Below are 27351 nucleotides of genomic sequence, written 5' to 3' on the forward strand. Positions count from 1 at the left end.
CCAAGTTCCCTCAATACTATTGGTATGCGAACCTGTTTCTGGATCTTTAAAACGGAAGCTATGATTGACTTTTAAGTGCGCATACCCTTCGAACTCGAGACAGTCGTACGCTTTCCAACAATCCGATATAACAATCGATCCTGGTAGAACATTATCTAATGATTTCTAGCAATGTTTCGACACCTCTGTTTTCAACAACTCTAAAGACGCATTTATCTGTCCCTCTCTCAACCAAATCAAAACCTCATCTTCTTTCGACTCTTTTCCCTCTATGATACTTTTGCTTGCCAAACTTGCTTTCGTCGATTTCAACAATGACGCCTTCCCTACCCAGCATCACATTCTCCTTCAAACATAACTCCATGCATACATCCCTACAAAAACTTTTCCAATCTGTCACCGTATTTTTAGCAATACGTAATTCCGTTCGTATAAAATCATTCCCGCACTTACCCAACCACATATACGTTTTATACGAACTCGCAAAACTTCACACATACTCAATTTACTCTTCGCAAACCAGGAGTTCTTTCGAACAGACCTTGAAATTCGATGCCTACATTCGCCCCCAGTAACTCTGCACATCCACTCAAAACCGTCTATACGGTTTTTTCGCTCTACTAGTTTCATATTTGTTCCACAAATTGGGCACTTATACGATATTGCAAACAAACCTTTCTCCATACACCACTTAATAACGCTTTTTTTTTATCTCTTCGCTCCAATTGATAAAAAAAATCCAGATTCAGATACTCATCCATTCTGCAGTAAGCACCGAATCAGACACACTCATCAATAATCAAAACATTCTTTAAGAAAAATAATTCTTTTCTGTATTTTCAGAAGTTACGGTTATAATTTTTAATTCATGCATTCAATATTTTCAATCATTTGCTAATGATCGTTTTCAATCGTTTGGTATCTTAATAATACATTTGTGAGAGCTAATTCGTTGCGTTAAATGCTAACACTACCACACAACACACAAAAGTAGATTTATAATTAAAAAAATCTCGCGCAGAACATTATAAACCTACCATTTCAACTCAGATAAAATATAATTTAAGTTTTCTTTAAATACGAAGCTATAGCATACTTATAACTTGTTTTGAAGAAGAGGCGTAACCAATATTACGTCATAAAAAGGCGTGTCCAAGCATAAGAGAAGTAAACACAGCATCGACTGATGCAGTCTAATCTGAGATTTAGCCGGGATGTCTTCGTAGAGAACTTTCTAAGGGGAACTGGCTCGTATACACGTTACACACGAGGAAAAACACGAAAACATCCATGCAACCACCCCGTTTGCAGGATCTGAATCTCGTAAAGAACTATCAGTGTTAGCGACTTTACCGCTAGGCCACTGTTGGGACATGTTTGGGGAATGAGAAGCTCAAGGAAGAAACAATATCTTACGTGCTTCGAAAAACATTGAACATTACGGGCAATGTGTAATTGATTGTCTGATTGGAATGTAGAGTTAACAGTCTATTAATAAAAGGTATGATTCTGTCTTTTAAAATTTCTGTGGAGAAAACGGTGGTGCTATGGAGAATATCCACAACTTCATAGCAGCCAGGATTACCTCTAATAATTAATACCGACACCAGTCTCATACTTGCCGTTTGTCTAGTAATACGGTTTCACTTGCATCTTAAAATATGTTACCCATTATATTAAAATGTAGTGCTTATTGCAGTTCATTGTAATCGCAACTGCAATCGTTCACAACCTGAAACTGCAATCGTTCACAAACAAGGGACTCCTCTGTAAAGGAACATTTATGTGATCTTATGCCATTTGCCAACAGTTATGCCATTTTAGAGGTTTTCCCTTACGTGAGCTAATATTCCAACCTCGTTGAATTTTTATAGAGTTTATAACTGATAAGGTTTAGTTACTTCTACAGGATATTTTTCAGGTTCTAACGACGATAAACAACTTATCTAGGACAGTCATCTGTTTAGGCGTCTCACATCACCGTTCATATGCATTCACTTTGCATTTTAAATCCTTTGCAACTTCAATATTGTTTCCCTCTTCTAATGAGTTTCTTTCTATTCTGCTGACACCTTCACAGCTTTGCAATTTTTATTTCTTTATTTTATGTTGGTGGATATGCTGGGGCGTATATTATATTATGTTTTTTTACTACGGCTATTTCTTCACGAAACAGAAACGTGAAGCATACGCACGAATAATCGAGGAAGGAATCATTGACAATGTTTGACGCATCTCTAATGTTTGTTTGGCATCGTAATATTCTAATGTACTATAATAAAATCTGGGAGCGTATTTATAACGTTTTCTAACATATCCGAAATGTCCGAAAGAAATCTGATTGCATGTCGAAAGATGTCTCGTATTCACTCCCAAGTTGAAATCATGTTTTTAGTGCGGTGCTTTTGATTGCAATATTTACAGTTTAGCTCATAATAAAGATTTAATTTTTCCTAGCAGTTTAGTAACACACGTAAGCCATATTCAAAGGTATTTGTAGATATATGATATTAATTTAATGCAGAGTTTCTTAAACTTTTTTCAATCGCGACCCCCTTTTATCACTGAGATTTTTTTGGTTACCCCCCAGGACCCCATAATATTTACAAAACTTTTGTGGAACTCATAAATATTCAGCAAATCCGACACGCGCGGGAGTGAAACTGTCAATTTTTTCACTTGTACTGTAATATACTGTTGCAGTTTTAGGTCATTAACTTTAAATTTTAAGGCATAGAACAATGTGAAAATTTTAAATAAGTAACAGACGAAATGACAGCGTCACGTGCAAAGCAAAGAAAATCAAAGTTTATATTATAAAAAGAATGCGTCGAAGCGTTTTCTTTTCTTCTTTGTCTTTAAAGTTATCTATTTTCAGATACATTCCGCAAAAATATGTGGTTATTGTAAAATTATTATAATAAGTTAAAGAAATATCAAAACTGCTAAAATTTTGGAGACTCCCTGCTGCAGGTCCCGCGACCCCCTTGGTGGTTGCGACCCAGACTTCAAGAAACCCTTGGATGAAAGGATATTCTAATAAACTATTCTGTGGAAAGTTTACTTAAATGCAGATTATCATTAATGAGACCGGAACTAACTAAGAGATATTTATGGGAAATGTTGATATCAACAGCTAATATTGTAATTGTTCTTCTGCTAGTTATTCTTTAGGTGCCTCAGATTCAAAAAAAAATTATGTTCGAAGCTGAATGATCGTCTTAAACATAAGCAATAATCTACTTCATTGTATTAGAAAGGCAATTGAGCACAATTTTACATTTTATCTAATATTTAAAATTTCGTTTTAAATGACGCTTTATGTACTTGCGTTTTGCATCAAGGTCTCAAAATTTTTAAATTTTTAAATATTTAATTAATGCGGAGGAAGCTTTGTTTATTACTAAAAATAAGAAATAAAGCATTGCTACATGTACTATTTCAAAGGTAAATTTAGCCTTTTCTGTATAAAATTAGCGTCTAGCTTTATACACAAAATATTCTGCGCTGTCTTGTTGCTTAGTATGAGAGACAGTGGTCTAAATTTAGTTATCTGAAGACTTTTATCCAGACGAAAAGTTATGATTTCTCGTTTACGTCTGCTAAAAGTGTTAAAGTATTTATCTAGAGTAGGCTTGTGAACGTTCATACGAAAATGTTGAGCACAGGAAATAGACATTCTTCTGGGATTTAATTTACTGTTTTATAATTCTTCTTTCTTCATCATAATGAGAATACTTTCGATCGACATATTTTAAACTTTATTCAAAAGACTTATAGATGCTTATTAATTTCCGAAATAAGACTCTCACTTTTATATGCTTTGTGGCATCTATACCTTACAATTATGTTCTGCGAAAAAGCGCGAGATAGAATTTAACAGGAGGTTTAAAGAAAAGCACGTTTCTTATTTAATTGAGCCATTTCTCATCCTGATTGCGCTTTTGAAAATGTATTTAATATGTAAACAGCAGTCTCATTCAATATTTGTATTTCGCATAGCACCTTTTTGGGGAATGACCCGAAGTAATTATGCGACCAAAATGTTTATCGTATTGTAATTGTTACTTTTATATTACAAAATTATAATACACAGGGAGCTTTCGATTTTAAGCAGTTACTTTACTAATTAGCTGTTACATTATCAATGAAACAATTCAATTACAAATCTTAGTCTAAAGAAAATATGCAAATTTATTTTAAAATTGACGAAAATAATTTCGCTCATAGTAAGCTGTAAGAAAAGCAAATATTATAGCAGCATTCAATAAGCAGAGTAATGCATTTCATTCCGATTCTAAACCGGCCCTACGGTTACGCCAGCTACCACTACGTGGCCTCATGTATGTAGGCACAAAGGTTCTTTTTTACGTCTAAGTATGGCAACGTCCACAATAGTTAGATGGTACTGCATGCTGAGGGAAAGGATTCAGATGATTCTGCTATTGAGACGGTGTAAAGATCATGACTTGTGAAGATCGTGACTTTAAGAGAACGTGAAATATAAATAATAGGACAAGAACTTGCATTTTACGGTGTGGCAACAAGAAGAGGATTGGAAAGATTTTTATATATATTTTTGTTTAGAGAGTTTTAATGTTTTAGTATTTTTGAATAGTTGTAAGAGTTTTAACTGCAGTAATTAAGAGTTTAAAATTTTGATAGTTTAGAACTGCAGTATTTATTTTTTTTGGTTCTGTTTTAAAATTTAAATAAAGGTATTTTGTTTATTCTAAAAAATTAGCTTTATTCTTCCTACAAGATTCAATATTCATTATATTGAAATAAGGAAAGGATTTTTACTGGCGCAGTCGACAGGATCGGAGTTTCCCCGCATATAATTACGAACCAAAATAACTCAGGTGAGAGCTCAATTTACCTTGGAAACGTAAAATAGTTAATTAAGATTATGGAAAGTTAATTATTGTTTCCGTCATGGAATCTTAGTTTATTTACTTGTCAAAGTAATGAATACGCCAGTGTTCAAATGTAATTTTCAAAGTAATGAATACGCCAGTGTTCAAATGTAATTTTCAAAGTAATGAATACGCCAGTGTTCAAATGTAATTTACAAAGTAATGAATACGCCAGTGTTCAAATGTAATTTTCAAAGTAATGAATACGCCAGTGTTCAAATGTAATTTTCAAAGTAATGAATACGCCAGTGTTCAAATGTAATTTCGTTTGACTCGCCAGAGTAGGTGAACAACACATTAAGTATTGATTCTACTGATTGATTTTCGTGTCGAATAAAATTAAATTCATTGTGAATTATATTTAAATAGAAAAAGAAAAGAAAAAAAATAGCTTTTCATAAAACTAAGAGTCTATTGGCTGAATAAAATCGAGACATGGCTTTTATGGGACGTGGGAAAAAAGAGGATTTGCTGGCTTTAGCTGCTGAATTAGAAATTCAAGTAGATCCAAGTATGAAAATCGTGGCGATAAAAAATGAAATAATTCAAAGTGATACATATGATGAAGCATTTGCTAAAGAAGTGTTTTTAACGATTATTGAAGAGAGGAAAAGAAAAGAAGAGGAACAGCGAAGAAAGGAGAAAGAAGAGATTGAGGAACACCGAAGAAAGGAAAAAGAAGAGATTGAGGAAAGACGAAGGAAAGAAGAATTAGAAGCACAGCAGAAAAGAGAGCAAATGGAATTTGAATTGAGGAAACTCGAAATTGAATCTCGTGTTCGACTAACACAAACTCCACCAACAAATGAAAATGGACATCATAATTTTGATTTAATTAAGCTTATTCCCAAATTCAATTTAAGACACGATGATATTGTGATTTATTTATCCTTATTTGAAAGACAAGCTAAAAGGACAAAGATTGATCCTAAAGATTGGGTTTCATGTTTATTGACTTTAATGCCATCTGAAATCATTCAATTAATTGGTAGGGAATCTGAAGAAAATTTTGAAGATTATGAGTACATTAAGGCCATTTTATTGAAGAGATTTAAATTAAATCCTGAAAGCTTTAGAAAAAAAATTTGTGATGCACCAAAAGAGCGCTGAAAAATCATGGAGAGATTTTTGCTACGAAATTACAAGTTATTTTGAAGAATGGATCAATGGTCTTGAAATCACAAATTTTGCCGCGTTAAAAGACTTGATTATTACTGACCAAATTAAGAAAAGAGTATCCTATGAAGTAAGAGACCATCTTCTTGACGACTGGGCGAAATTCGTTTCTCCAACCAAATTAGCTGATAAACTTGACGAATATGACAGTGTTCGTAATATCTCAAAACAGAATGGTGGTAATCCATCAGCAGACAGAACTAATAAAAAATGGCAACCTCGTTCTCCACTTCCAGAAAGAGCTTTCAGAAATAAATCGCTGTACGCTGAAAACACGCCAAGAGTGTACCCATCCCGTAAGAGTGACGAACCACAAAAGACTAATTTCAAATTAACTTGCTATAATTGTGGAAAAGAAGGTCATACATCTAAGTTATGTACCAAAAATCGGATACCAAGAAGTGCTTCTGCAACAGCACAAAACAACTTAATACAAACACAAGCACCCCTAGCAGAAAAAGAAAAACCAGAAGTGCTAACTGCCAAGATCTCTATTCCTGTCTCAAAATCAGTGGACGTATCTAGAAACATAGATGAATTAAAACTGGTCAAAGTTAAATGTGGAGATATTATTCTAAATGGAATCGTAGACACGGGAGCACAAATTTCAGTAGTCCGTGAGAAATTGGTTGACAACATACCTTGCGAAGGAGAAAGTAAAATAGAGATATCTTCTGCTTTTGGTGAAAACGAAATTACTCCACTAAAGATTTTCCAGATGAAAATTGACGATGATTTTCACGGTAGAGTGTCCATTACGTGTGCTGTTTCAAAAAAGCTAGTCACCGACTTGCTATTGAGTTCTTCAGCTTATGAAACACTCTGTGGAAATATCGAACTGTGGAACTGTGATCGTCATTGGGATGCATCCCCCTTAGAGTACAAAGAGACAGATGATAAATCCTCACCAGTTGAAGACATTACTACAAATTTGGCTGTTGTTAATCAGCTTTCCCAAGAAAACATAGAGTCTCGGAAAACAACGAATAGAGTAAGACTAGAATTCAAGACACATCAAGAACAAGACGAAACTCTGAAAAAATGCTCTGAATGGGCAAATAAAAATCAAAATTCATATACTTTCGATGATGGCATATTACTTCATTCCGAATATATCTGTGGTGAAAACATTAAGCAAGTTGTGTTACCTTTAGAAAAAAGAAGGGAAGTCCTAAGAATGGCACACGAAATCCCTCTTGCCGGCCACCTCGGTGAGAAAAAGACAATTCAACGAATCAAGTACTCATTCTTTTGGCCTACTATTAAGCAAGATGTTAAAAAATTCTGTGAAAGTTGTAAAGAACTGCCCTTTACAGAAATAGAGAAAACAGAAATTATAGAAGATAAAATTGTTGAACAGGAAGCACAGAAGGAAGAAATTATAACTGAAGAAACTAAGAGGGTAGAAACAGAAGATGAACTCAAAGAGGAAAAGTTAATTGACAGCAAAATAGCAGATGTAGAAATTATTCCACCTGAAAGTAAAAACAAATTTATGGGTGAGACTGAAATCCCAGTTGAAAAAAAAACTGTCAATGAAAGTAAAACTCAAGTAAATCTTGATTATGAGAACATAGAAGAGAAAGAATATATTGCTGAAATTGGAAACGAGAAGGAAAAAGTAGATGATAAAAAGAATGACTTAATAATCCATAAGGAAAGTGTGAAAGCTGACTTAGTAACTGAAAATGAAAATGTAAATCACACAGAAGCTGCAGATCTTGAAACTGAAAATAAATTTGCAGATAACAGTGAACTATTACAATTACTGAAAAAGAAATTCTGGATGATAACAGAAACAAAAAGTACAATAAGGACAGCATAGATACTGTTGAACTGGGAGATGAAAAAGAAAGTGTGGATTATACAACAAAAGTTGAAACTGAAAAGGAAAATGTCATCCACAATGAAACTAAAAACCACAGAAACCTTTCAAGTTCAATGGTGAAAACATGGAAGATTGAACAGAAAGTTATTCGGATGACAGCGAAGAACTGGAAGACGAGAAAGAAACGGAAGGAATTGCTGAATTAATAGAAGAGCCCGAGTCAGAGGTAGACGATCTACATCATGTTGATGAAGAATTATTAGGAAAAGAAGAAGAAAAAATTGCTGAGATTTTTTTTAGTTTATAGGACTTTCACCAAGCACAGAAATCCCATATTTGAAGAAATTGATAAAGCTGAAACAATTGATGAATGGTATGAGCTACTCGACAAAGCCATTGGAAAGATAGAAGAGAAGAAAGATGATAAGGAACAACAGCTACTAGGATTGCCTACCATAGGTGAGAATGATAATGAAGATAAACCATTTACAAAAGAAATGTCCATACCATTTTTCAGCAAGAAACTAACGCCCTGTCAACAACGATGGTCAACCTTCGAACGAGAAGCAGTTTGTGTCATCGAAGCCTTGAAAAAATTTGACACATGGATTTTCGGTGCCAAAGTGCAGATTGTGTCTGATCACAATCCCCTCACCTACTTGACCCAAAGCGCCCCTCATGGTGCTAAACTGTCTCGTTGGGCCTTAGCGTTACAACGGTATAACATGACTGTGACATACCGCAAAGGAAGTTCACATGGGAATGCTGATGCTTTGTCAAGGTTAGCTGTTAACTCTTTCTCTCTCAATGAACTCTGAGCAACATTGTCTCTACGGTGACGAATGTGCTTCTTGTGGGGGGACTTGTAAAGATCATGACTTGTGAAGATCGTGACTTTAAGAGAACGTGAAATATAAATAATAGGACAAGAACTTGCATTTTACGGTGTGGCAACAAGAAGAGGATTGGAAAGATTTTTATATATATTTTTGTTTAGAGAGTTTTAATGTTTTAGTATTTTTGAATAGTTGTAAGAGTTTTAACTGCAGTAATTAAGAGTTTAAAATTTTGATAGTTTAGAACTGCAGTATTTATTTTTTTTGGTTCTGTTTTAAAATTTAAATAAAGGTATTTTGTTTATTCTAAAAAATTAGCTTTATTCTTCCTACAAGATTCAATATTCATTATATTGAAATAAGGAAAGGATTTTTACTGACGGGAGATGGAAATAGAAGCAGCGGGATAATGCCGTTTGATGTGACACTATTTCATTTGCGTGTTGTTATGGACTAACCTTTCATCTTATTTCTTTTAATTTTTATATGTTATCTTCGTGTTAATTATGTCCTCGTGCAAAACAAAGATATCATATTAAATTATAAAATACCAGTAATGTTTCCGTCAATAGAACTGAGCAACGACACCAACCAGTCTCACCTGTATATATCCTTTTAAATTTAAGACTATTCTGTCTCTAATCATGTGACCTGTTTTTCATGACGTATAATGAAGTCCTAAATTCTGCGCTTTAGTAAAAAGCCAAGCTTGTTATCTTTCCACTGAGTAGAGTATGCTCATATGACGTCACTGGAACTGAAAGATTAAAATGCTCGAAAAATTCGGTGCGGTTTGAAAATCTCGGTGTTTCAATTATTTCGCAACACAGTGCTTAGTTTACATGAGAATTTGCATGCTTAACGCTACTTGTATTGCATTCTGTAGTCTCTGAACGCATATATTTATTGACTATTTATTTATTTTGAGTAATAGCATTAATTTGTTCCCTACATTTCGGCCAAGATGTATGCTTGATAATAAATCAAAAGTACTGTTTTGTTTTCTAGCTTCGTATTTGATTTTCGATAGTGTTATTTAATTTCTGCAAAGAAGTTCTATTAAAGTTTTATTTCAATAGCAACGATATTTATTTTGGATTTTATTTTTTATGGCAGACCATATTTACTTTTGATTTTAATTTTTATGGTTGAGCTAACGACTAGTAGAAATGAAAGTTTTTAGAAGCATTTGTTATGACATAATCGTTCATAGGAAAAACTGCCACCAGATATTTCTTTGTGAAATGCTTTGTTGTGTTAAATGAAACAGCTTTTATTATGTCTTGAGTTTCCTTTCATTTAAATTCTGATGAGTGATTTATAAATTGCAATCAAATTACGCAAAAAATAATCTTTCATGAAAAGTGTTAAGCTGTATATAATTAATTTGCTGTAAGAAAATTGCGTTAATTGTTATGCAACTAAAAATAATTTATTTCATAGAACCATTAATTTAATTCTGCTGTTTTATTTAAGAAATTCCTTTTGGTAACTCAATGAACAAACATTCACGACAGCGATTTTAAGATCCCTCAAGACTACTTTGTCACAAAAGCTAAAGCTAGTGTGTGAGTGTTATTTACAACAAAAGATATTCATGCAATGCTTATATATTCCCCTGTTGCATAACAATCATAACTGTTTCCTAATTTCATGTATTAACATTGGCTCTGGCTGAAAGGAAATCGTGAGATCAATATTTTCTAGCTCTAGCAGTAAACATTGTTTAAATCTTTCATTAGCAAAAAAAAAAAAAAAAAAAAAAAAAAAAGGTTTTCCCCATGTGGAACGTGTATACGAGCCAGTTCACTTAGAAAGTCCTCCACGAAGGCATCCCTCCCTTTAGGCAGATAGCCCTCGAGGCTTTGCCATAATCACACACACACACTTTACTAAAATGTCATACACGACCAAATTGGACATTGAACACAGTACATTGGACAATTTGTATTGGTCACTGGAAACTTTTGTTCGACAACCTCTGAGAAATTATCCTCAAAAAATAATGTTCTATGAAATATGTGAAATCTGTAGAATCGGTACTTACTGTCTAGGAATATGATGTTCCTAAACTTACTTCCGATGTGGCTGTCTAGGGGCTAATAAACTAGTCCGATTTACAAATAACTTGAATATTTAATGAAACATGAATAGTTGCTGCAAACTACAAAGTAATTACATACATAGAAGGAAATAGATGAGATTATTTACAAACGAAGAGAAGGAATCGCATTTTACAAGCAAACATCTTTGAATCGCGTCATCGTCTTAATGGCGGAATCCTCTGCCTTCGTCATCGAAAAAGTGAAAGATTTCCTCTCACAGCTTGTCGCGTCATCCGATTATAAATGAACGATGCCAACCCACAACTGCTCGTCCATCCTGATGGAATGCGGCCTCGCATTCTCGTAGCACCACTGTCTACATCTAGGGATCTGAAAAATAAAATTAAAAAAAAAAAAAAAAAGAGATTTTTAGTTACTATTGATGGAAAAGTCGTCTTAAATGGTTTATTTCAGCCATCTTTTCTCATCATCTTAACTTCCTCAGAAATAACGGCGTTAGCTCTTCTTAAATGCTCTTTCAGTGTTCGTTCATCTTTAACAGTCTATCTGAATACATGTATTTTACAAACACGTCTTCCTTTGATGTTGTCTGGAACAATTCATCGTCGTATTTACGTCTTCTTAAACATCATCTGAATACGTCTTCTGAATGCGTCTTTTTAGATACCGTCTGGATACGTCTTCTGAATGCGTCTTAGATATCTTCAAGATTCATCATTCGAATGCGTCTTCTCAAAATCATCTTCTTTAAGCCGTATTTGTTCATACATTTCATCCTTAGACATCATCTTCAGTCTTCTTAAATTAGTTCACGTCTTTAAAATAATAGTCTAAGTCCATTAGTCAAATCGGGATAAATTTGCAGTACCTCTGTCAGCTACTATATTGCAGGGATTTCCAAATAATGATTTTTGAATTTCAAGTTTAGCTATTTACTAGAGGTGGTTTTAGTTGGATGTAACCAGACAAATTTTGTAAACGAATCAATAACCTCGAAAATGTATTTATAATTCTTGTTAGAACTCTCCAAAGGTCCCAAATGGTCTATGTGGTAAGTGTTCAGAGGAATATCTTCTTTAGGTAAAGGATGTAATAATCCCTCCTTCTTTCCAGATTTCCAGTTGGCCAGTATACAGGTAATACAATTTGCGATACATTTTTCAATTTTCTCTTTCAATTTAGGGATATAAAAATGTTGTCTCACATGTTCTTCAGTACGTTTGGCAGCAAAATGACCTCGTTCATGTGCGTCTTTAATTACTTCAATTTGCATAATCTCAGGTACTACTAGTGCTTCAATTCCATTCACCATTTTGTAAAGCACGTCATTCCGCAAACAATAATCTTCATATGGCTTAGACTTCAAAACTTCTTTTATAACTTTTATATTTTCGTCAGTTTCTTGAGCTTGAATTATTTTAAATGTTATACCATCTTGAATTACCATACATACAGGATTTCGACTAAGAGCATCCACATGTCCCATACGGGTGCCAGATCTGTGTTCGATTGTGTAATCATAATCTTGTAACATTAATGCCCATCTAGATATTTTACTACAAATGTCTTTCTTGCTCATAGTTTGTTTGAATGCATTACAATCTGTCACGATTTTAAATGGTATGCCTAATACGTACACCCTGAATTTTTTAAGAGCTTCTACTACTGATTTAACTTCTAATTCGTAGCTCGAATATTTACGTTCAATGTCTGTCGTTTTCCTACTCATATAATAAACCGGATGCATCTGATTATCAATTAAGGATTTCTGTAACAGAACCGCACCATAACCGTCAGCACTAGCATCAGTGTGTATTTCGGTTTCTGCTTTCGGATTATAAATACACAAAACAGGTTCTGATGTCAATATGCGTTTCAATTCGTTAAAAGCATAAAGTTCTTTAGTTTCGAATTTAAATTTAGAATCTTTCTTCAGTAAATCACTAAGCGGTTTTGCAATTAATGAATAATTAGGTATAAATTTTCTGAAGTAACCAGTTAAACCTGAATAACTTTGAACATCTTTTACACATTTAGGTTCTGGAAAGTTAATTACTGCTTTCGTTTTAGAAGAAGAAGGATATAATTTCCCATCTTTAATTTTGTGTCCTAAAAATTCGATTTCGTGCTTCAAAAATTTACATTTCTTAATGTTTAGTTTAGTCCATATTCCGATGCAGTCTGTAATACGCGTTTCAATTTCTGAATTTCCTGAGCTTCATTTTCGGAAGGAATAATGATGTCGTCCATATAGATTACAACAATATTGTCCTTTAAAAGATCACGAAATATATCGTAGATGTATCTTTGGAAAACACTTGGGCTGTTGGCAAGACCGAACGGGATCCTCAGAAATTCATACTGTCCGTTTTGTGTCACGAAAGATGTGTATTTTCTACTTTCTTCGTCCACTTCAACATGAAATAATCCGTTTTTTAAATCTAGTGTTGTAAATACCATTGCTGCTTGTAATTTATCAATAACATCATCAATTAATGGCAGAGGAAAGCGATCGCGAATTATTTTTTTATTCAGGCGCCGATAATCCACGCAAAGTCTCCATGAGCCACATTTTTTTCTACTTAGCACGATATTACTTGCGTAATCAGAACAGCTTTGTTTAATGATTTGTTTCTCCAACCACTCTGAAATCTGTTTATCAATTTCACGCTGCTCAGCTGGGGGAAAGCATCGCGGCGAGCAATAAACCGGAAGTTGATCTGTCAGCACTATTCGCATCTTCAGGCCAGATGTTTTTATTTTATTCGGCTCATAATTCCCTACTAAGTGTAGTATTTCATTTCTATGTACTCCGTCTTTGATATGGCTTAAATCAATTTCTTCGTCATTATAAATATCACGAATGCACATCAAATAGTTTTCAGGTTGCAATTATCAAATTTCGACTCCTTTTTTATTTACAGTTAATTCCCCTTGCCTTATAATATCAGTACCAATGATCGCTTGTAAAAAAATTTCGTTTTCTGCGATAACACAAATATTTGATCGAAATGAAGAACCATCAATTTCGAATTCACCTTCAAATCTTCCTATAGGCTTAATTTTCCCATTACCAAACCCGGTTAACTGTAGATCTGCCGACTTAAGTTCAAGAGAACCTATCTTCTTATGTATATCTTCTCGGATTAACGTTACCTGACTACCAGTATCTATTAAAGCATCAATTTGCAAATTACCCAAATTAACAATTTTATGCATTTCTTTCTGACAAGTCTGAGTTATTGGAGTAACAGCTTTGGCATCTTGGATATTTTTAGATGATGTTTTCGAACAATCTACGGCTTTGTGTCCAAACAAATCGCATTTAAAACACTTAAATCCCTTACTCTTATTGTTACAAAAATTCGACTTATGGCCAAAACTTCCACAATTATGACACCTTGGCTCTTTAATCTTACTAGGTACAGCGTGTGTTTTATTTTGTGTGATAGTGCTTGAATAACCCTTATTTTTCGTATCTGGAACGCGAATTTTCTCATAAATTTTTAATTTCTCTTTGAATTCAGAAATAATTTTACAGTCGTACAAAACAATTTTGTTACTACTCTGATCTGGTATCCCATTGATTACATAATCAAGAATTGATGAATCATCAACAGAACCGCGACTGGCTATTTCACGCATGGCAATTAAATATTCGGAAAGTGATTCACCAGGTTTTAAGTGTCGTTTCTGTAACAAATTATGAAGTTGTGCACTGTTTATTTTAGAATCAAATTCAGATAAAAGATTTTCTTTTAATTTTTTCCATGATATTATATCTTTCAAAGACCTAATAAATACTTTAGCAGAACCAGTAAGCAATTTTTTAGCAAACACAATTTTCTGTAATTCCGATAACTTAAATAATTTAAAAGATTCTTCTAAATCACCAATGAAGGATTCAACTAGATATGTATCAGTGCCATTAAATTCAAAAACAGTTTCTAAGATATCACGAAAATGTAGGGAAATATTGCTAGGCATTATAATGTTTTCATTCACTGAGTTATTTATGGGAGGTGATTCTGACAGAACAGACTTAATATCATCATTTCTATCAGAATCATAAACACTTTCGTTTTCAGATAACTCCTCATCGTCATCATCATAAATTGACACATTAAGATGTAAAAAATGTAAATACAATTCCGATGTACAGCAATAATAAAAATAAAAATTAAAATAAATAGCGGTATGCTATTAGTCAAAATATACATTAACCTACGGGCTGGACCTGCAAGCTTAGAGAATTAAAACTTTATAAAGGAATCTGAAATCAAATTAAAGGGATAAGGAAAAAATAAAATCACCAACAGCGTGGGTCTTGCTAAGACCAAGAAAAAAAAAATAAAAAGAAATATTAAAAAACAGACCTGTGGCAATGCTGTCTTCTCTTGCGTGGAGTAAACCAAAAAGGGGTTGTAATTCTTCTCCGCTCTTTTCACTGCTCTCCAACTTGCCGTGTGACGTAAGAAGGGGAAAACAAGGTCACTGGGCAATAGCCAATATCAAAAGACTGTCCGTTGGCGGGAACCCGCCTAAAGCCAAAGGGGGGGCGAAAGACGTGGAAAACGTTCAAAATGGCGTCGGTCATGTAGTCTTAAAAAGGAGGACTGGTTCAAAAGTGAAAATGGCTAATTCAGCTAAAAATTACTTAACATGGCCACAAAAGAAAGAGAAAAATGGAAAAAATAGTCATTTGTTAATGAAAGTCGTAATTCTTCAAGCTAGAGGGCGATCAAGCTTCAAGAAACGAAAAGGCCCGTTTGTTAATAATAGTAGTAGAATTGGCCATCAAAGTAATTTAAAACTATTTAAACAATAGTATTAAAAGTAATGTGCCAAATATTTGGAGGAAAGAAAACGTAGTGACAAGAATTATCTGTACATTTATACCTTAGATTCTCAGAATCAGCCATCCACTTTATACCGTCTCATTGGGCTTTAAGTATAAAATATCATTATCTAACTCAAAATATCTAAAAATTGGTAAGGCTAATGCCAGCTTTTTTTAAGGTATTTTTAATTAATTTTTGAGGAATGAGGTTATTTTTCAAGATTGTCAAGAAGTAAAGTATTTCTTCTTGAAGGTGTTTTGCTGTATTGCAGATTCTTTTAATTCTAAGAAGCTGTGAATAGATTGTGTTGAGGATAGCTCTTTTGGATATATTTGAATTCCAGTTGGTTATTTTTAGTGTTGAAAAATTGAATTCTCTTCTTTTGTCAAGATACAAGTGTAATCTTTCTCGAAATGCCTTCTATTAAATTTCAGTATACAGAAACTGAGTAACGTAATAAGTTTATAAAGTAAGTTTAGCATAAATACATTCTTTGTACTAATATCTACGCGAAGTTAAAGTACGATTACTAATACGAATCAGTAAAAGGAAAGTGCTGATTTAACACTCCAAGAGTCTTAATTTCTTTGTCAATTGATCCCTCTTTTAAACTGTTGCTGCACTATCTGCTTCCTGTCAAAACGGCCAAAGAGTGTTTCCTATGACGATTTACCATTTTAAAAATAAAAATTCTATGAATAACTTGTTAAATCATGGAATTTAAATTATTCATAGCCCTTTAACGAGATACGATGTAATCCATAAATTCTGAAACAAATCCGAATCAAATTCCTAGAAGGAAAATCTGTTTCGAGATTATCAATCATAAAGGCATCTGTAGTCAGTCGTGGAGTAAAATCAGAATTCTTTGGTTAACTGACAGAGACAAAACACAGTTTATTCAGCTGACGATGAATGGGGATACCTGATTAACGGGTATTGTCCCACATTTATCATTAACTAGATTTATTTTAAATTTAAGTAATAATAACCAAATAAATTATATTTTCATATTACAATACATAATTTAAAAGCATAAATCTTGATTTTTGTATTTATATGAAAGAGGAATAAAGAGTGAATATAAAATGCAATTGCATTAAAAATAAAATTCATAAAATCTACAGTTCATGGAGTCCATAAAGTTCAACCAAACATTCGTTAAAATCGATCATATACAAACAATCATAAAGTCTTAATAAGTTACATTTTATGCTCATAAAATAAAGTTATTGAGTATCTGCTAATAAATAAAATAATGCAATTTAAGAATAAATTGATATACTAGTATTATATTTATATTTTCAAGTAGGATGGCTAATATATTTTCCCAGTGCAGCAAGTACATTCATAATCTTACAGACTTTAAGAACAAGAAGTCTTTGCTTAAGAAGGAATTTTTTGAAAGAATGACTTAAGCTGCAAAAAATGTAATATGGTATATTTCGTTAAGGGACATTCCGTTATATAATGATCTGGATCTCCGATATACTCACACAATATCAGTATTGGTAAATCCATGTTAACAATAAAACGTTGCTAAGGGACCATGTCCTGTTATGTATCTTGATTACTGTGGAATCGAAATTTTATAGATCGACTGTTGGCAGATAGTTAAAGGCATGTCTGCCCTATTAACAGAATTTCCTTTCTTGTTGGCATTTTCTTAGTAAGGTTGTCAAGAGATAGTTTTGAAAATGTGATATTGGCTAAGGAATGGGAACATATTCTGCAATATAATTTCCAGCAGCCTCTGGTACTAACCGGTCGGCGAACTCACTGCCATGTCCAACGAGATTTAATCCAACAAATACTGACACGAATTCTTTTCCTGTTTCGTACTAATTGTTGAATATTGTAGATTAATGGTGATGTTTGTGTAATAATCTGAAAATGCAAAAAGTACTGACGTACTATCAGTATATACAATTTGAATGAAAAATATTATTATTTACAATGTATTCAGTTGCTTTAATAATAGCTAATGTTTATCCGTAGAATATATTATTTTCATTGCCAAGGTGTCCTTTCCGTTGATTCTTCCTTCCGTAGAACAAAAGCGCATCCCGCATTATCCTTAATTTTAGAGTCATTGGTGTAATTTATAGATATTCTATTGGAATATGATAAATGTTCAGGTTGTTTTTCGCTAATGAATATCCTTTCAGGTATTCCTTTGTAGGGGGTCGGATGAATGTTACCTAAAGTTCTGACGTTTTGATAATAGAGTGGATTAAATACTTATTCAGTATAGCTTACTTGTCTTTTGAGTTGCAATCATGAGTCATGAGTTCTCTAGTATCCAATGGAAACAAGCCTGCAAACATAATAGCTTCAGGATTTCAAGTAATAAAGAAAATCCTGGTAATTGTAGCGGACGTTTGCGCTGCGCATAAGCTAATAGACCAGCGTTTACGAAATTTGGTACATAGGTGCATCTAGACAAGAGCCAGTGCACCTCGAAGCGATTTTTTCGAAATTCGAATTTTTTTTTTTTTTTTATTTTATGTTTTGTGACGAAATCGCGTCATTTTGAGACATAATGGGCTATAGGAAAGCGAGATTTTACTCTACACACTCCACTTTCACATCGTCATGAAACGTAGGCACTTAGCTATTTTACGAACTTAAAATAAATTTCGTGTTTCAATAAATCGATTAAATACGAATTTATTTAACAAAGGGAGCTTAGCACCTTTTCAGCGGGATATTTTCTAAAAATGTTTATTTTTAAAAATGTACTGTTTATTTTTCTTTGATTTTTGGACGCATTAAACTTTCATCCTTGCGACTGCTTTAACAAAACGAATTTTGGAAAAATGATATTTTGTATTTAAAAAAAATTTTTTTAATGAAGCTTCCGAGTACACTTCTCACATCTCACATCTTTAAAAATGTGATTTTGGCAACAATTTTCCTGTCTTATTGTTGTTGATAGATTTTTGATGAAATCGCATCATTTTGAATAGTTTCATTCTTTTAGGTTTTCATTCTTTTATGGTTTTTTTTTAATTAAAGAAACACAATAAGTTCTCTATGTACCACATAGTATCACATGGGGCTTACAGAAGTAAGTATGAAACACAATACAAAATAAACAGAATAAAAAACTAAAATAAAATTAAGGATTATTAGAAAGTTTCACAACAAATTGACAAAAAGCTGCAGAGTAAAATTCTACGCAGTTTTTAAATTTAACGTTTGGTGTTCTCTTCAGCCATTTTTCCGGTATATTTAAAAGCCAGACGAAGGCAGGCAGCGAAACTGCTAGTATACAGTAATGGAATCCTTATCGATAATTCTTGATAAATGTTTGGAGGAAGATTTGGTTTTCCAGTTTAACTACCAACTAAAGCTGACCTGTTAATACATTTTTTCCTATTCTATTGTCTATCACTGCTTTCTCAGGATTCTGCCAGTAAATTAAAAGTTTTCTCCTACTAAAATTCTGAGGATTCGCTCGTATGTCTCATATGAATATTTCGGTGTTCACACAGTTTAAATTTTCGATGACAGACACATAATGATCAAAAGGAAGAAGTATGAATGTACTCTGGTGTTTCGACAAATAACTCTTAGAAATCTCCGGAATGGTAAGAGAAAATTCGTTATCATTCCTTTTGTTTCGAAAAAATTATCAGTTAGACGACCCAAGAAATACATAATGAATGCAAGCAAAGAAAATTGACGACACTGTTCGATGACAAAAATAGCACATCATGGTTAGGCTTTAACGTGTTCACGTATCAAATACGTTTATCAAATACGTATTTATCAAATACGTTTTGTATAGGACGTTGATGAAGAAGACAAACCAGCAGTTCCTCTGGAGCAAGAAGATGATTCTCCCGTCACTTTTGAGTCGTCAAAGCAAGATTTCCTGGACATCATACAGCCTCGGGAGTTTAAGTAAGTCTAAAGGTTTATACATAAAATTAGCTGCATTAACCTGTTCGGCCTAGGTAGAATCGTACTTTCAGTGAAGGTAGAGTGGCGGTTATGATATTATATGATGAATGAATAACTCGACTCTGACTATTACTCTGTAAAACATTTAAATAGCTAGCTAGAAAAATACTCTCCAGAAGACTATTTAGACAGTTATGGATTCTATATTGAATTTTATACAGTTTTCCTGAATTGTGTTTTTTTAACTTCTTAGAAGTTATATACCAGATTCACTTGATAAAGCAAACAATACCAATTAAATTTATTAAGAAACTCTAAGCATTCTAAAAATTTATTCTGGAAACTTTTAAATGAATCATCACACGATAATTGCTAGCAATGTACTTACATGTGGTCTCTTGTAGAGTTTCTTTCTTGAGAAGAACTTAAGTATTTCTTAATTATTTGTTACAAAAACCTTTTAATTAACTAAGACAATGCTGCTCAAACTGTGTTCTATGGAACCTCCTTCAAATTTTCAGCGAAACATACTTGATTTTGTTTCCATAACATTCAATAAAGTAACTTGAAATATAAATCTAAAAGTCTATTCAAATGCAGCAGACCGATGTCGTGAGTTGTGAAGGCACCACTGGACACTTTTTTCCATTTTGCATCATGTCCTCTGGCTTATTGTTTTTTGAAGACGAACATGGTTTCGCTACACATGGATCATACAGTTTTAAAAGTGAAGGTGAATCCCACATAATTGAATTATAAAAGATTTAGAGTGAGTAGCCGATTGTCCCTGTGTATTCTATAAAATGTAAAATGATTAAAGTTTTTAAAGTTTTTGCTTATTAGTAAACTTTATTGGTTCTCATAATATCATATCACAGTCTTTTTAATAAGATCAGAAGTAAAAGACACTAAATCTAGTGGGCTATAGCGTAAATTACTTGTATAACAGAAATTCATTCAGAATGACAAGACAAACAACTAGTTTTCAACAATTACCACACATAGATACAAGAAGAATCAAAACCGCACCTACATCTATCGCACGTGCATTCCAACCGAAATATTATCCTGTCACGTGATAAAAAATCACGTGATCCGGAGCAGATGTTAAAGCTTTGGGAATCACCATCTTTTATGAAGTACCATATGATCCTGAGCAGATGGAGACGGGTTGTTATTGCGTCTGTGAAGTTTTAAAAACATAGAAATTATATTCCTCTGTTAACAATATTAACAACGTAACTACCCATTTAAACTTTATTCGACTTTGTAAGGTAGCTGTCATTTTATTTTTCGCCTTAAAATAGGTTTCGATATTTTGCTGCAGGATGGAAAGATAGCTTAACAAGCGCACTTTAAGACGTTTACTCAAAACACAACTCTTTTGCTTCGGACTAACAACTAGCTCATTTCTAAAGATAATGGCGATAATAATGAGAGAATGAGGGCGGTATATATGAAACTGCCTCACAAGAAGTACCAGTTAATGCTTCTACAAGTTATCAGTCCAAAGCAGTTATTAAAATATTTAGGAAGTGTGATGAAAGTTGTATGTCTTAAGGATTTATGAACAATAATGGTAATCCTTATTGATGTTACATACTACAAAATTCTCCCACGTAACTTTATGACAATAACTATAATGCATCGTCATTTGATAATCTCTGCATGCCGAAGTTAAAGGTAAAAATATTGAATTATTAATTCAAAAGTATGAAAACTCTTAGAATTAAAAGGGTTTATGATTCACACCACAAAAATGAATTAAAAAGCAACTGATGGTGTTCTTGCTTTCATAAAAGAAAGATAATTTTTGACAATCTGCGTACTCTCCTATAACTTGCTTCTCGACAATAAAAGGCTTTTCGGAAGAAGAAAGGGTTGAAACAGGAAAGGCATTTATCGAAGAAATTATTCAGCACCTAAAAGGTTTGAGTGAAGATTTTAATCAGTATTTTCCAGATGAACAGCAGATTAACTATCGAAAAGAATTTTGGATTAATTTATGACTAATGCGCGATCTTCGATCGTGTCAGCAGAAGAATACGAAACTTTTACTTAAATGACATGTTAATTATTATTGGAAGAAAATTTAATTTAATGCTGTTAGTGGAATTCCAGTGCAGTTTAAAAGATGAATAGCATCATCGTTTGTTCAAAAGGTAGTGTTAGCGCCTCTATCATTTCCAATTGCTCGTATGTGCGAAATGGGGTTCTCAGCTTATGTTTTAACAAAACGTAAATATCACAACAGACGTACCAGGCGAACGTAGTTGAAGGTTCCCACGTGTGATTGCTCTATCCCTAAATATAGAGTTATTGATTTTCTATCAGTTATACCATATCATGCGTTAAGGTAATAGAGCAGAGTTTTGGAGAAGAGTTTATCCTCAGAGTACGTTAAAAGTGACGGCATTTCAGTTAATCAATGAAGTCGCTAGATGAATGTTTGTATATCGAACTGCTACAACATGCAGTTGTGCGCCTCCCGTTTTGGTTGCAATCGGTCTCACCAAAAGTATATACATATATGAGATAAAAATATGCAAATCAAAATTATAACCTAAAAAGCCTCTTTTTAATTTGAGTATTTTTTCTCTAGTAATAACGTTCTCTAAACTGCGTCAGATCTGAAAACTAATTCCGCATTATGCCATTTTAAACTTCTGCATTGTCTATAAGTTTTAGCCAATCAGATTAATGAAATATTTTACTATAAATACCGTTGCAATTCATCTACTCTCCCTCTTTCTCTGCCTACACTTGCTAGCTAAAGGACGTCGCCTTCTTGGCTGCTTTTGTTAAAAATGTAACGTGCCATCATCAAAATTGTGGGGGGGCAGATTGGCACCATTGTTAAGTGGAACAAGTGGTATGTGATTCTTCAAAAGTTCCCGGCATCTTCTGCTACGTAAATGATATTTTCAATGATCTTCTAATCCTCAATCTGCTCGCGACGAAAATATAATGTCTTCCCTAGTCAAGCACTCATCTTTCATCAATTTACTACAAGGAACTAAATCATATCATCACACACACATACACACACACATATATACATATACCCACTCTGTTACTCGGCTCCGTGAGCTCAGCTTTTTTTTTTATTTTTATATGTTGGCAAACTGTGCATTTTTTTGCTTTCAAAATATTTCAAATGATTGAATTATATTGTTCTGGCCTTCCTGTTAAAGTTTTTATGCTTTTAGTTAATCTGTATGCAATAGTTGTAGATTTACCAACAATTTAAAAGTTGTTTGAGTCCGGCTAAGCCTAAGTTTTTTTTTTCTACAGTAGCAGTCATATTTGTATTTATATTTGAAACTTAGCAGAATAGTCAATTAAATCAGTTTCTGCATCTTCACTGCCTTTTTGTCGTGAGCGACCAAAAGTAAACTTTCAGCTTTGTGCACCCAAAAATCTGCCTTCTTGCCTACTGCCCGAATTGCTTGTTTTTGAGTAGAAACTCTAATTAATTGTAAACATTTTTTTTAGCTGTTTTAACTGTATTTGATGTTTTATGTTTTTCTATATCTTTCAATTTTAATGAAGATATTTTGAGCTTTATGTATTTTTGCTATCGGGAAGTGAGAACTGAATTAACTGAATAAGAAATACATCTCTAATAAAATTCGAGGAAATAAGTTTAAATGAAATGCAGTAAAAATCGTTTCTAATTTACTAGGCCATACAAGAAAGTCATGTGGTGTCCGCATCAGATTTTTTTACTCGTAGAAGAAAGGTATTCATGCCCGGTTCGAATATTTTTAACTTTTGTAAGATAATATATCTATATCAACAAAAATGTTAAATAATATTTCTTTTATCTCACTATGACACGAAACTACCCCGACTTGTCTTCGGCTGTCTATTAATGTCTATTAGTAAGGCAAAAACTATTTTAACTGAAATACAAAATTTATACAAAAAGAAACACTCATAAAAAGGGATAAAAACCAGAAAACGTTTACACAAAGTATTCGAAATCGATATTCAAATTAATAATTTATGAAAAAGAGTGCGAATAAGTTCTAAAAGCATTATCTTTATTAAGTGAAGCTGAATTATAAGAAACTCTGCCTCGATATATATACATGTAGAGAGAAAATTTGTATATATATATATAATGGAGGAAAGACAAACTAACTAAACTTATAAGGACCTGTGAGGTCAAGAATTTTGTGCATTGAGCAGCAAAATTTGAAATAATACTAAAAAGTAAATTCTTCAAGCTATTGCCTATGAGCTAAAGGAATACTTCGGTTTTTTTTGCAGAGTAGTATAACTACAAAGTAAAGATCGAATTGTAATTGAAAATGTAAAAACACAATATGTATGAAATAAAGAAAATTAGAAAAAAGTGAACGCTTAACTTGATTCAAACTTAAAAGTTAATATGCATGTAGAATAAAGTGTAAACTATCACAAAACATATTAGAAAAATACTACAAAAACATCATGTTTAAAAACAACAACAAATACATATATATATAGAAACGCATCACTTGCCATAAATTATCACAGCTTCAAGGCTTAATTTATTTGATTCATTTCTGAAATATTTAAGTTATGGATCTACAATGAATTATTCAACATGTTTTTATCGTGTACTATTTTCGAGAGCCTGTGTACATCTATGTCATCTTCCACCTTTATTTAGAAGCAAATGCGATCTTCAGTGTTTGACGGATATCAGCCATGAGAAGTCAGTTCTGCAGCTTGAACAGCTGAAAAAGCGGGCTGTGGAAGCCGTTACTGAACTCGAATCCGGAGGGAGTGGAAACGAAGATGAAAGCAAGTGAAGTAAAGCAAAGAAAATCTGTTTCAGTCAATCAATTTGAACTAAAATTCAGCGGACGAGGTATGAACTACAAATATTTCAAGATGGACAGAGATCTCACATTAAATTTCAAAATTTCAAAAATATTAATTAAAAATTATATTTGACAAAGAGTATCTTTTTATGTTTATTTGTAATTTTCATTTGTGTTACCTTTGAAATATATGTCAAAAGTAAAAATTTCTATATTGTTTTCATGAAAATGAAACTGACTCGTCAACAAATCTGAAGTTAAGGAAGTCAATCCCCAAAGTTGTCAAAATATCAACATGCGACTTCTCCAAAATTTAATTATTAAAACCCGATGTCCAAAATCTATCCAATAAAATAGTAAACAATTACTGTTCTTAATGATAAAAAATAAGTATGACTCTGTAGGTATTACGCGTTATTGCTCATATGACTAGCTATCGAAAATAAATTTTTATCTGTTTATTAGTCCAAAGGGGCAATTTACCCAGAAGGGCTATTAATTTCGTGTTTGCATTTTGCGCTGATTTACTATAAACGGCGAATCACGTTTTTTAAATTTTGCCACCAAATGTTAGAGCCCTGTATTATATTTGAAGAAATTAAGTAATGAAGAATCTGCATAAATGTAGGTATATTTCTTGCATTGTGATAAAACAACGGTACATAGAGCCAACGAATTTTGAATGACTTCATTCTACTGCGAATAGGAGCATGTTGAAGCCCAAATTTGGAATTTGTTTTATTATCGATTTCATATTTTGTAAAACTTTAACGAATTTTTGATTAAAAAACTTGTAGAGTCATTAGGTTTATTGGAAGCAGAAAAGATGAAAAATATGCAACCGCCTTCGCCGGAAATCGAACCACGGACCTCTGAAATACCGGCCCAGCGTGCTAGACACTACACCACGAAGGACACTAGGGAATTGGGAGAAATACCTTATAAACATAAGGATTTCAAAGCGAGCAATGGCAACGTTGTACAGAAAAAATATTTTTATCTCCAGCGCGTGAGACTGTGTCTCGGAAATTTTAAAGATATGCTCAATTTAAAATTATTTTGCGATATTGCTCTTGAATTGAATTTTATGGTTTAAGTGTGAAGAGCATGATATTGAATAAATAAAGGTAACACACAAAATGTTGCAAAACTCCCCTTTGGACGTAATTTAAACCTTTCAGATTTTAAATTTTTATTTTATTTCAGAATGATGTAAATTTTATGACAGTGGAAGGTAAAATATATAATTTTAAGAAATGGCGTGCTGAAATGTATCTTAATTTATTCGATATTTTTTAAGCGAATGTGTATGCCAGCGATTTTTTGAAAGGATATCAGTGGGCGAAAAGTTTGAAATACAAAGTTTCTCTCATAATTCTGCGCAACATTTTAAAAATACAAAACAAGTTAACTATCACTCGGTATCAAACATTACTATACTAAAAATAGGCAAACTCATTAGTTTCTTTTTTTTTTCTTTCACATGTTTTGCAGTCTCTCAGTATTTTAACACTTGCTGCTACGAGAAATATCTGCGCTGTAAATAATTTTTTCCTACATTTTTGCCAATGTGCTAGAGTTGAATAGCATCGGCGATACGGTTCCTAAGATCCTGAATTTAAAAAAAAAAAATAGAGACAGAAATACAATGTATTTTGCAAACTTTTACAAAATGATATCACATGACAGTAATTCTGGAGACAGGTCTGGCCAATGCATTAACGTGTCCTTTCTTTATTCCGTTCATGCTGTTCAGCTTAGGTGTTAATATTGAGCACTTAGATTTTAACTCAAATTTTACTAGAAGTACTATTATATGTGTAGCAAATTTTGGCTGTGATAGTTTCGCAAATGATTTGGGTAACGGTCATTGTGACACACAGCCGGGGAAGCAACTTTTTCAAAGAGATAAGCATTGCTAATTTATTTCAACTGCAGCATCAGATATCTTTCCAGTATGTCAGAGTAAATACTACCAATGACGCAAAAGTGTCTATGGTACTAGAAAGGTTAGGCACGCTAGACACTTGTGAAATACATAAAGAACATACCTCTAATTCAAAGCTTAAAGAATATAAATCTGCTTCAGAGAGTAATAAAATTTAGTTGCCCAATTTATTTGTTACGGTTCAGGTTTATTGAGATTACGGCAAAGCACACGAGGGCTATCTGCCTAAGAGGAGGGATGCCCTTCGCTTAAGACTTTCTAAGTGAAACTAGCTCGTATACACGTTACACATGAGGGAAAACCACGAAAACGCCCATGCAGCCAGCCCGTTCGCGAGATTCGAACCTCGGACCAAACTACCAGTGTTCAGCGACTTTACCGCTCGGCCGCTGCTGAGCCTTATTTGCTACGAAATTTGAAGTTATTTCTCAGATTCATAAATAACCTTGAATGTTAACTGAAGTACGGTCTTCGTGTAACTGGAATTACTCAGTTTAAGTTCATCTTTTGAACGATTATGTGCATATGAATAAAAAAATAGTTACTCTGCGCAAAAAAAGGGGGTTGGGGGACAGTTCTATATCTCCCTTTTTACTAGGCCGGTTAACGAAATCCAAATTGCGTTTTTCATGTCTCGAAAGCGCGACTTAGGATATATATTAGATATATACCGGATGGCCATAATTAAAATGACAGTGCTCACAGTGTTCTGTAGCGCGATCTATCTGCGAGAATGACGCCACATTTTGTAGAAAGATTAAACAAGACGGGGGACGAAGGATTCCGCGAAAAAAAAAATTAGTTCCAAAAGTCACCGCTAGGGGAATATTTCCCGCTCTGTAATAGAAAATAGAGTGTTAACAAATGCAAATTAATACAGGATAAAATTTATCATAGGTCCATTCTTCTATGAGAACATTACCCCGACAGGACCGGAAACGTGTTCTGTTACCGGAGAGAAATATCGCCACATGTTGAACAGCTTTGTCATTCCGGCACTTCAGCAAAGACAATGCC

The 27351-nt window shown here is 33.3% G+C and overlaps 1 protein-coding gene across 2 annotated transcripts in view; it reads left to right on the forward strand.

The window, feature by feature from the left end:
* The window catches only part of LOC118188914 (uncharacterized), a 176958-nt gene extending 152441 nt beyond the window's left edge, over positions 1-24517 (forward strand). The window contains exons 8-9 of one of the 2 annotated variants that reach the window (XM_035359436.2): positions 19457-19572; positions 24233-24517. In XM_035359436.2, coding sequence (XP_035215327.2) covers positions 19457-19572; positions 24233-24374 — 258 coding nt within the window. In that variant the 3' untranslated portion in view covers positions 24375-24517. The remainder of the gene's footprint in view (positions 1-19456; positions 19573-24232) is intronic. The other variant, XM_035359438.2, reaches the window with a different exon arrangement.
* The last annotated feature ends 2834 nt before the right edge of the window (positions 24518-27351 follow it).

Source organism: Stegodyphus dumicola, chromosome 6 (assembly GCF_044657685.1).
Source record: "Stegodyphus dumicola isolate Sdum_Otavi_A_Nest chromosome 6, ASM4465768v1".
Taxonomy (NCBI): Eukaryota; Metazoa; Arthropoda; class Arachnida; order Araneae; family Eresidae; genus Stegodyphus; species Stegodyphus dumicola.